We start from the raw sequence: 12,497 nt of genomic DNA, 5'->3' as shown, positions 1-12,497 counted from the left end.
ATGTTAATTTTAAAAGGAATCAATAAATTAAGTCTACTAAGTACATATATTAGATCGTTAGATAAACATGTTAATTAGTCCATATTATAAAATGAGTTTTTAAACTAATAGAATAACAATATAACATCATAAGTTGAAGTCGGCCTCTTGTCAAAATATGCATGCCTTCTTTTGTGCATGTCAAGCTTTATAGACCAATTTAGTCATGTTTGGTTGCTTGATTGCTTCTATGTGACTATGACTTCGCCATATTCTAAGCTTGACTTCCATTTCTTATTCCTTTAACATCACTCTATTTCGTTCTAAAATTTAGGCAAAATTGTCAAAAAGTACCTTGTTTTTGCCTCAATTTGTGAGCTAGTACCTTATATTTTTTATTTTGTCAAATAGTACCTTGAATTAAAAAATTATTTTAAAAATGGGACCTTACTCCAACATTCCGGGCATAAATTAACTTTTTCCGGCCAATTTTTCAAATTTCCCTCCAAACTATTGTGCGTGTGCAACAAACAAGCCACAAACTCACGCGCCTTTGCTTTCCTCTTATAAGAACAGCAACAACAACACCTAGACAACACTTTAAGATCTACACCATTTTATTTTGGAGGGAAGCAGCAGGTTTATTGGGGGGAAACCAACTAAATTGAGCCAACAAACGGAATGGATGTCTGTTTTTGGACCACATTAAAGGACGAAGATGACAGCAGCAATTGGAATCAATGACAGCAACCAGAAAGATAAAAGTGATAAATGGTGTGGTTGAGTTTTTAATGTTGACTGAAAATGGTGGTTGAGGATTCAGTGTTGGAGCAGAGAATGGAGTAAATGAGAAGATGAAAGGGCGTTGGATGTTTAAATTGGGTTTGATGTTAAAAGCGTGTGTGCACGCGTTAATTTCCCTCCCAAAATGAGCCAACAAAAGGAATGGATGGCCGGAAAAGGTTAATTTTGCTCGGAATGTTGGAGTAAGGTCCCATATTTAAAACAATTTTTTAATTCAAGGTACTATTTGACAAAATTAAAAATATAAGGTACTAGCTCACAAACTGAGACAAAAACAAGGTACTTTTTGACAATTTTGCCTAAAATTTAATAAAACTAGTAGCTAGTTGCGCGCAGTGTGACTGGAAATTTCGAATTTGGCACCGATGGTGTTCTAGCTAGCACCTTATGAGTATATGATATAGTAGTATTTATTAATTTATTGTGTTTTCATGCCATAAAAGTTAACTTATTAATTAGCGTACAATTTATATTGTACACATAGAGGTATGTCTTCGCAAAAACATTATAATTTACTATAGATTACATTAACAATTTTTAAGCATAAGTTCTTGTCAAAAAGATAATACTTGTTCAAAAGATCAATGGTGGATTTCAACTCCACCTCTTTCCTAAGGCTATTTATCAGCTCCTATGTTCTTCTTTTATCATCTTCTTCAAATTTAATGATTTCCAAAAACCTTTTATTTTTATTTATTTTTTGACATTTTAAGGTTTTGGAGTACGAATTTTGCTTCAGTCAATTATCATGTTGATTAATGTTGGTTTTTTTGACAAATGATTGAATTAATTGTAGTTGCTTATTGAAATTGAATATATGCTAATTGTTATTATTGCTATATGTTGATAGTGAAATTAGTTGCTATTCTAAGTTGGTCCATTGAAATAGAAAAAGTTACTGTTCATAAGGAAGATCTTCCACTTTTTAAAGTGTAGAGATTTATTTGTATTTTTAAAATGCGCATTTAACCTAAATAAAATTTATTTGTATTTTTTTAAAAAAGCGACATTTACTACGTAGTACGAATTATGTAATAAAACTAGTGTGTAGCCCGGGCGATGCCCCGGTTTCTACTTTGAATAATTAAAATTCGATTTTTTTTTTTTTCAACTCAATATTTGACTAAGATACATGTAGACCATAAAAGTGAAAAGATTCATTAAGTTCATCAACTACACATGTACATTACCTTCATCATGCAAAGTAATTTTTCTAATATTTTAATTGTTTAATTCACGGCTTTCCTAATATTGTAACTGTTCTTTTTATTCTAATATAGTCCATACGAAATAAGAAGTAACATAAAAATTTAGTTGTTTTAGACTTCATGTTAACATGTATTATAAATTAACGTGCATGGATAAACAACAATTAGTGGTTGGTTAAGATGGTAATGAAACTTAACTCTTACACATGAGGTCTTGTGTTCAAATCTCATTGCATTAGTTTTGGTTGTCTATGACATGGCATAACACTTGGTGAGTGGATGATGTGGCGTAAAGGGGAGAGTACTATGTGACACATATACATTTTTCACAACGCCTTTTAATATATTATATAGATTATTTGTATTTTTTAAAATGCGACATTTACCCTAAATACGAGCTTTTATATTAAATGTAAACGCACGTGTATATATTTTTCTATTGAATGGAAGAAACAAAGTAGATGGTTAGATGGAGTACGCTGTACATAATTGTGTCACTTATGTCTTGTCCATGTAGTAACACAATTACATGATAAATTTGCCACGCAATTTGTAATTTTGGGTTACATAGCCAACTCGTAAGGTGACTTGTGAGTACATAACTCAATTTATCTTGAACTTAAATGATGTGTACGCGTTAGAAAGACATAAATTCGGGAAAAGTATACTAATTCCGAAATAGTCAACTAATTTCATCATATGGGAACTTACTACACCAGACAATGTAGTTTTATTGAATCTAAAGACAAAAAACATGAAATATTAAACTTAAAAAACTGGAAAAGCCAAATTTATTCGACTGTTTCCGGCCTAAAAATCCTTTGAGATTTATAAACCCTTGAGAGAGAAAATGATGGAGAACGGCTACCTTTATCACTTTGTAAACATATAAACATGTTATAATTCCCCTTTTTTTCTACTACCTCCGTTCTTGAAAGTTTTTTACGCTTTCCGTTTTAGTTTGTTCTTAAAAGTTCTTTACACTCTACTTTATTCATTTTTAACATAATTTTTTTATATTTATAACCTCATTTGGTCCACTTTAGCATGCAAGTTGCAATAATTCAATATTAATTTACATCCACTCGCATTGTTGGACAGTTTATAGTAACATATTTTCCCATTTGTTACCCCATCATCACATGCTCACCAAAGTTCTATAATTATCGTGCAAATAGTTTTTTTTTTTTTTTGGTGTGAATGAGCCACAACGGCGGGGATGAGAATCGATCTCAGAATCACCTGGAACCGAGATGGAAACTCTAACCAACTTAGATATCCATCACTCTCATTATCATGCAAATAGTAAACGTAAAGATCATTTAGAAACGAAGGTAGTACTAATTAGTAATTACAAATAATAATAAAAATATTTTGAAACAAAAAAAAGGAAACAATTAAAAGGGGCTTTTACAATAATGGCAAGCTACTTAAAGAGCATTAGATGAGGGTGGATGTCTTGCATGGTGGGCCTCAGCCGCCTCGCGGCCCTCGCCAAATGATATAATTAAGTAATCAAGATTAAATTGGCTTCTAATACAACTTAATTAATCTTAATTAACACAATCTACTTTAAACAGGAATCTCACAAGTCATAAATCAAATCCACCAATCGTATAAATAAGTGTTTGGCTTTTAGCATAATACAATAATAATGCCAATTTTTTGAAGGCTTTCGATTTCTCGTGATATTTTTCTTAATATAGGAAAATGATTATGCATATATATCCTTGTGATTAAGAACATCTAACAAGATTGTTGAGCTTTCTTTATAGCCTATACGTAACAAATAAACTCATATGTCACAATTGAAAATAGTATATTGATTTTGCGTAGGATATAAGATTCAGACTCTAAGAAATTCTTCAGGATAGAATTCACGGGCATATATAATAGTTATATGCTTACATCACTATAAATCTATAATGGATGTAAGATTGCATCACTAATTCACTATAATGGATGTGAGGATGTCACTATATATATGGTGGTTAAGTTTTTGGGTTGTGAATTAAGACTGGTCGAATTTCATTTACATCATCACTCTTCGTGCATGTTGTATGACTATATCAAATCTTGTTTGCCGATTCAAGAATCAACCAAGCTTACATGTGGTCATACTCTTCGATCCGCCAATCTATCATATATGGCGTAGGTTCCTTGATTGTGACGTCGAAACTCAACCTTAATCTTGATACCATGAAAAATAACGTTTATGATCTCAAATTCTCAAGTATTATTATTGCTCAATCTCACTCAAAATACGAAATTTTAACATAACTTGACTCTAGTACGTGTTTACAATACGATAGAATTCACATTCCTAATTTTGCCGTATCTATTGCAGTCAGTGGCGGATGTTAGTTATGCTTAGGGTGGGCCCGTCCGGGGGCAAGTGTTGGATGGTAGTTATGCTTAAGGTGGGCCACACGGAAAATTTTAGTGTACTTTTGAGTTACGCCCCTAAAATTTGTGTATATTTGTGTATAGTTGTATAAGTTACTTGCTTCATTTTTCTACTGACCCCTCGAGAAACTGTTCAAGATATGCCACTTATCTGCTAAGATAAGCAATGGGTGCATAATCTTCTTTGGACTCCATCCGATGTCAAAGGAGGTATCTCAATTAATAAGTTACAAAAACATGCAAAACTGTGATGTCAAATGGACAATTTCCAACCATATTACATGAGAATTATGAAGGCAAAACCCCTCAAAATCTACCAAAACAAAAGAGAAAAAAAAAAATCTAATTAGTACCTAATTTTGAACACCTAATTAAGTATTACAACATCTCTGAAAACTCTGGTAATTGATCATCAGGTCTTGTTAAAAGATTATACCAAAAACAATCCATATCATCTCCATGAATCGAAACCTTCGAATCCTGTAAAAAAACCGGTTCCGTCACCGCCGAATTGCTCATGTAGTGAAGATCTTCATTAGACATGGCAGTGTCTTCTTCAACAGACAAAACTTCCATCCAGAAATCGTCGTTAAATTCAGGAAATTCGCCGACATATCCCTCCTTTTTCACCACGTTTTCCTTGCTACAATTGTCACTTTCACTCACACTAGTACTACTAGTGATTGTAGATTCTTCACTAGTACTAGTACATGGTTGTGGTGAAACCGGGTTACAATTTATTGAACTAGTTGTTGTTGTAGGTATACTGTCGTCCTCGGTTTTAATATCATTATTATTGCTATTGATGTTGCTGCCGTTGTTGTGGTTGTTCACGTGTTGCTTCTTTGGCGGTGGTCCCTCGGAGACTGCTCCGTCCTTTTTAATGGACTTGAATTTCCGAGCCCTCTTCTTGGTGGGCACAACCGTGATACCGGTGCTAGCGGTAGTAGCGGTGGTGGTGGTGGTGGTGGAGTCGGTTTCTTGCTTAGGAAGTCTCTTCTTTAAGTGAGTGTGCCATACGTTCTTGATCTCATTGTCTGTTCTTCCCGGCAATTTTGCTGCTATTGCGGACCACCTAAGATTTTCAAAGATTTTGGTGATTATAAAAATCATTACAAACTAATAAGTATAATTAAGCATCACAAAACCAAACTAGTACAGTACAAATTTTTCGAAAATGATAAAGGTCGCAACATGCGACCTTTAAGCCGTGTCACAATGATGACATGGCATGCTTATGTGTCATGATTTAAATTGGAAACTAAAATATTTAACTTATATAACCTATTATACATGTTTCAAAAAAAGTAGGGAAATCTTAATATTCTAATTTTTTTTCCTTTTTTATCTCGAATATCTTATTTAGTTATTTACATATTTTCATAGTAAAAATATTGTATTGATAGTAAAAATAATCTGATGATGGATACCCTACGTGGCACCTATGTGTACCAATTAAATCCCGACACGTAAGATTGCGACAACTAAATGTTGTCGCAAATTGCGACCTTTATCATCACCCCAAATTTTTATATAAGATGGACTAACACAAAAGAGTTAAGAAATGGAACAAATTTTTTAAAGCATTTGGACTAATTAGTTAATCACGGATCCAATAAGTTAAGAAATGCGACCAATTAGTTAAACAATTGAACTAATTAGTTAAGCACTGAAAGTAATTAGTTAAACAATAAAATCAATTAGTTATGCAATTAAACCGGTATTTTCGGTAAGACGGTCTTACACAAAAGTTGACGTTATTTCAGTAATTTGTAATTATAATCTAAGCCATATATTACAATTTACAAAGTATTCAATTATTCATCAAGTTGCAACCATACAAATTGCAATAATAAAATTAGTACTCGTATTATTTTGGGTCAGAGAGCATAATCGTGCTATGTACGTAGCACAATGATATTCGTACTGTTAGTACGAATATCATTGATCCCTACTCAATTTTTAATTAATCAATCAAATCTTGCACATTAAAAATTCATTCTATTATCCTTTTCTAATTACTTGTACCTTTTAGTTGTTTATCAAAAATCAATGCAACATTTCTCTGTCTTTCAAAGAATAAGCACAATGTTATTCTATAACTTGTAAAGTTGTAATACTCTTGTACGTAGTATCAAATTTCTAACAATCAGAAAACATATCAAACAACGGTTTTGGATGGAGTATTACTATTACATGTCCAACCTAGGAATTACATTTCACATTTCTAAAAGAATTCGACTCACTTTATTTCCACTTATTTATTTCCACTTATTGCAGGAAAAATAAATTCATATAATATAAGTTCAGAAAAAATAAGGGTCACCCATGGTCTGACAAATTATTACTCCGTATAAGTTTAGATGAAATAAGTTCATGAAAAATAAGTTCAAATCATATGAATCAACTTTAAAGTCATGTTCTTCTGAGTTTTTTGGCTGAGCTGAACTGAATGGAACTGCAATTAACTCCAAAAGAACAGGGCCTAACTAACCAGAAAAGTATCATAAATACCCGCACTTAACAACCCAAATTGCATGCCAATTGTCGAATGGTTAGTCCCATAGGTAGTTAGTCCCTGGTCAAATCGGATCATCGGGCGGTTACGGGTCGGATGTAATTGGTTCGGGTATAACCGGATGACGTAGTTGTACGGGGTTATTGTGCTTATGCGGATGAATGTGTGGATTTTTTTTTTGGGTTACTTTGGTTTTTGTCATAAATCGGTTGAATAGTTTTTGACATCCCTGACCATCTGGCCCTGTTGTTTTGGAGTTAATTGTAGTTCCATTCAGTTCAGCTCAGCCAAAAAACTCAGAAGAACATGCCCCATAAGTAGTTAGTCCCTGGTGACGGTTACGGGTCGAATATAATTGATTCGGGTATAACCAGATGACGTAGTTGTACATGGTAATTGTGCTTATGCGGATGAATGTGTGGATTTTTTTTTTGGGTCACTTCGATTTTTGTCAGAAATCGGTTGAATAGTTTTTGATAGTCGTGAGTCTCGTGACCATCTCCCTTCATGTTATAACTAGCCGAGGTCGATTCGAGATCATTTTGAAATGGAGATAGTAATCCCTAGTTGGTTTACAAGTTGATACTCTAATGAATTTACAATAGTAGGGGTCAGATGCTAATCAGGAATCTTGTAAGCAGCCCACATGATTTTACTAATTTAGGTATAAATTGATATGCGACAAATTCTAAGTTAGGCCCACTGCTTCGTGAATCATGAAACATGAAACATGATTCATGAGTTATAAAAAACCACGTAACATAAAAAGCTTACACTATTTTATAACCAATTTTCACTCGTGAATAATGATGCAAGCGTGACATAAGTATATAATTACTCCTAGTCCTAATTGATCAAAATTAAAATTAAAATTAAAATTAAAATTAAAATTGATCAAAATTAAAATTAATTGATCAAAATTTAAAATAATTCAGGTTCAATTTAAGAGTAAGTTCATAGTCCTAATTGATCAAAATTAAAATTAATTGATCAAAATTAAAATTAATTCAGGTTCAATTTAAGTTCAAAATCTCTGTTTCGTTTTATTAAATTCCCACAATTTTCGATGTGAGAAGTAAATGGTCTTAATAAAATCTCGAAAATTGTGCCTTGTAAAAATACAAGTGAAACCGAAGGTTGAATGCCATAGTAAAAGTAAATTAGGAAAATTAATTGTTTTTGACGATAGAAAAATTAATTTAAGTTTGGAGCAATTAATTAACATTGTTTCAAACTTTTTTTTTTTAGTGCAAGTCAATTAATTTCAAGTTTCAATAATGAAAAGTTATAAGACTTTTATTACATTGACTAATTTATATTTAGCGCATACCTATATTGACAAGGGAAAATAACCAAAACTTTAGACTAAATATAATTTAATCATACTTTGCATTTGAGCTTATTTTGACTATTTGAGTGATTTATTCTTGCATATATTTTGAGGTAATTATATTTATTAAATAAAAGAACCCAATTAATTATATTTATTAAATAAAAGAACCCAAAAAAAAGGCCAAAAAAATGCATGAAATTTGTTAAACAAAAACATACCTATTTCCAAGCATTTGATGCAAATTGATAATAGTATCTTCCTCCTCTTGACTAAAATTACCCCTCTTAATATCTGGTCTCAAATAATTTGTCCATCTTAACCTGCAACTCTTCCCACACCTTAACAAACCTATAATCAAAAAAATAAAATTATAAAAAAAACCAAAAAATGTCATTTTCTACAAAATTAATAAATTTCTAAAAAATAAATAAATAAAACTTTTTTGTTGAATAAAATTAGTCACAAATGCAATATAAATTACAAATAAAAAACGGGGATTCGAACATGAAACCTATAGTACACAGGCTCAGTAAATAAATACAAATAAAATAAAAGATGATTAGTGAAGATTAATTAACAATTACCAGCTAATTTAGGGAGAGCACGCCAATTAGTATGACCATGAAGATTAATGTAATTAATCAAGAGTTCATCTTCATCAGGAGTCCATGGACCTTTCTTCAACCCCATCTTCTCACAACATGGTGCTCTTCCCATTTTCTCTCTCCTCCCCTTTTTTTTTATTAAAAAAAATATATTTTTCCTATTTTTTATTTTGATAGAGAGAACTTTCTCTCTCTTTTTTTTCTCTCTCTAAAAAGTGAATTTTCCCAAATGGTGTGGAGATTAGTTTTGGGGGTGTATTTATAGAGTGGTGAGTGTTTTGCGAGTATTATTGTTTTTTGTTGAGTGAATGTAGAACTTGTAATTGACCCACATAGTATATTTTTTTTTTTTTGGTGCAAATGAGCCACAAGGGCGGGGATGAGAATCGATCCCAGGATCATCTGGAACCGGGATGGAAGCTCTAACCAACTGAGCTATCCATCACTCTCTGACCCACATAGTATATGTTTGTATATATAGTCCAAGCTGGAATTTAACAAAAAAAATAAAAAAATTGTATTTTAATTTGTTAGTGTGAAAATGTTTTTTTATTAAGACAAAATGTATCATAGAGGATTTGTATGATTAATATATACAAGGATTTGGAAATATATTTCTTAATTTTTATTTATGTATTCTTATTTGTATTAAAGGGATTTATTACCTAATATGTAAGATTGTGGACTATATAGGGGAAATATATTTCTTTTTACGTGTTATTTTTACATTAGTATTACAAAAATTAAAATATGTTACGTAATGGACTAATGTAATAATGAGGCCATATCTAATTGTTATTGGGAGAGGGGGGGTATAGGAGATGACCTCCTTACATTAGTCCATTACACATTTCCGTGGGCTCGTTATTTAATTAACGGTCTACTGGACATGGCCTTTATATTAGTACATTATGCGGCCTCGTTATCAGTTGCTAAAAAAACTTTAACCAACCTATAATTCATATATTGTATGTTTGTTTTAAGAAAGAAATGAAAATGAGAGGAAGAAAAAAAAATTAAATTATTACACTGAGATGATACAGGAAATTATACCCATGTAAAATCTACAACTAACGAAGTATAAGTTATAATGTGTAATTATTTCAGTTAGTAATTCATACATAGTATGAGTTTAGCTAAGCAAAATCCAGGTAAATAAAACACACCCTAACTACGAGGTATAGACATCCAAAGTTACTTATGTCTAAGAAGGAAAGGAAGTACAAATATTTTCGTGAAAAGTTTAATTAGGGTTCGATTATACAAAGCATTTCTAAGATAATTTTATAATTGCGTCTGTTAAACGTAGTCACTACCTTGTCATGCACATTTTATCGTGATATCGGCTAACATTTTATTAATCATGTGCGAACTATACGACTTATTTTTATTCGACTTATTTTATTTGAACTTTTGTCTGAAATAAACTACACAGAGTATTAACTTATTGTTTAAGTAAATCAAAATAAGTCGAACATAACAAAATCAAAAGTTATAAAAATGGAGGCATACAAAAAATACCCTAAAATAAAAAGTGAAAAGACCAAAAAGTAAAACATGTAAATTTGATAATTTGATAATGAAAAGGCATATTCCGGTGGCTATGCGGCATTTTCTATGAAAGATCTCAAATGAATTTTGTCGTATAATTTTACATTAAAGTTTAATTACTTAAAGGTGGGGTTGCATTATTAGTGAGAGATGAGAGTGACGCACGATAAAGCCAATAATACACCACTTCATTTTTTTATTTTTTATTTTTTATTTTATTAAAAAGAGATGTTAATTACTCCGTATAAATATAGTCAAATAAAACGTGCCACATGCTCAATTATGTAATTTTGATTTTTCTAATTTTTTTTAAAAAATTAAATGAGAATATTTAAAAGGGAGATTTTTACTATTCATAGATGGCGAAAGGGAAATCACGACAACAAGAAAGGAGATTGTGTTGACACTCTTGACAGTTGACAGTACTCTCCACGGAGATCACGAGTTCTAACTTTGTACGGAGTTGTTTGTGCGAGTACTACTCACAGTTCTACTTGTAATCCAATTATCTGCTGGTTCAGTGTGATTGAGGCTGAACTTGATAGGGAGAACTCGTATTCAATATCTCGTAATAATAATTGGGAGGAGACTGGAACCTATTCACCCAAAACTCACATCGAATCCGGATTAGCCTCAAGGTGAACCGGGTGCTAACACAAAAAAAAAAAAAAAACAATTCTACTTGTAAAACGTTATTCCCTCTCTCCTGGAATACTCGAAGTGGTTTGACCGACACAGAAGTTAATGCAATGTAATAAATTTATTATTTAATTATATGGTACTCCGTAGTTTTTTTTTTTTACCACCCGTTTCACCCTTAGGGTTGATCTGGATTCGGGGCGAATTTTGAGTAGAAAGGTTACAGTCCCTTCCCAATTGTTGTTGAGGGATCGAACATGCGGTTCTCCCAATCAAATTTAACTTTAATCACTACTGAAACAATATGCAATTGATAATTAGATGGTAGTAGTTGATAGTGAGGTACTCCGTATTTTTTTCTAATAAATGTGTCAACTTTTTAAGAGGATAGTGGGAAATAACTAACTTTGTAATGTTTAATTTTCTTTAGGGAGTAGAGATATATCATATATGTGGTCATTTGTAGAAAATGTGCGAGTGATTCGGGACGGCTTTATCAGGAAAGCGGTGCGAGTATTCTGGGACGGAGGGAGTAATTTGTGAGTGGGTATAAAAACTTAACAAAAGTAGAAATGTAATCCCTAAATAAATATGGCTGTAAATGATATGTGTAACCCTTAAAAAAATACGAAGGGAGCATGGACTCAATTTTACTGGAAATAAATTATTCGTGTTAAATAGTTTTAATTAACTATGTACAAATGTAAAATTACAAGATGTCCAACGTTTGTGGTCAAATTTACGGTTCTATTTCCTTATGTGTAGATATGTTGAATACCACAATGATAAACATGTTAAATAACAAGTTGAATATCTTGGATGGTACGTTGCATTTTTAGTTCCGTGAAAAGTTTCAATTTAAATTTTTACTTTTTTTTAAGGAATTTTTAGATAAAACCACATTTTAAAGTTCAACTTTTTGAAATAACCACCTTATATGTTTTTTGTTTTAAAAAAAACCACCTTAAACTTCCAAAGTTTAAGAAATCACCACCTTCTGTTAATTTCCGTCAAATGTTTCGTCAGTGGGGCCCACATCCAACGGCCAAACATTTGGAAGTTAACGGAACATTTGACGGAAATTAACATATTGATAGTTGGACTTTAAAAGGTGGTTTTATCCAAAAAAATCCTTTTTTTTATGATTTTGATGACCAACATATTGATAGTAATATTTTTGTATTCAAAGAACTTTATAGGTATTGGTATTTGTTTTTGAACCACTACCTTTATGTCTTCGAATTTAGAACATTTCAGGAGCTTGAATTGTATATAATTTGGTAAATTTTTGATAATCAAGATAATTGAAATGACAATATAATAAAGGAATCAATTAAGTAAACTAAACGAATATCACATATGAAAATATTTTTGTCATATTAAATATGATCCGTATAAAAGCCAACTGTCTTTAGATACGGATGTATAGTTCATAGTTGTGCAATCAATTGTTG

At 31.6% G+C, this 12,497-nt stretch overlaps 1 protein-coding gene across 1 annotated transcript; it reads right to left on the bottom strand.

The window, feature by feature from the left end:
* Nucleotides 1-4,596: 4,596 nt before the first annotated feature.
* On the bottom strand, nt 4,597-9,103 carry LOC110794325 (transcription factor MYB13). Its single transcript, XM_021999287.2, has 3 exons — nt 8,833-9,103; nt 8,467-8,596; nt 4,597-5,472 (listed from the first exon to the last, which is right to left on the bottom strand). The coding sequence occupies exons 1-3, from the start codon at nt 8,963-8,965 to the stop codon at nt 4,776-4,778; spliced, it is 960 nt and encodes a 319-aa protein (XP_021854979.1). The 5' UTR covers nt 8,966-9,103; the 3' UTR covers nt 4,597-4,775.
* Between the last annotated feature and the right edge of the window lie 3,394 nt (nt 9,104-12,497).

This window comes from Spinacia oleracea, chromosome 5, assembly GCF_020520425.1.
Source record: "Spinacia oleracea cultivar Varoflay chromosome 5, BTI_SOV_V1, whole genome shotgun sequence".
Classification (NCBI taxonomy): Eukaryota; Viridiplantae; Streptophyta; class Magnoliopsida; order Caryophyllales; family Amaranthaceae; genus Spinacia; species Spinacia oleracea.
The sequence above is the reverse complement of the archived record's forward strand: the minus strand, read 5'-3'. Positions and strand labels throughout refer to the sequence as shown.

Excerpts from the sequence above, each read along its gene's own strand:
- LOC110794325 (XM_021999287.2), bottom strand. The coding sequence starts at position 8,965 with ATGGGAAGAGCACCATGTTGTGAGAAGATGGGGTTGAAGAAAGGTCCA. Across the intron at positions 8,597-8,832 it reads TGCTCTCCCTAAATTAGCTG|GTTTGTTAAGGTGTGGGAAG; the intron begins GTAATTGTTAAT and ends TTTTGATTATAG. Across the intron at positions 5,473-8,466 it reads CATCAAATGCTTGGAAATAG|GTGGTCCGCAATAGCAGCAA; the intron begins GTATGTTTTTGT and ends TGAAAATCTTAG.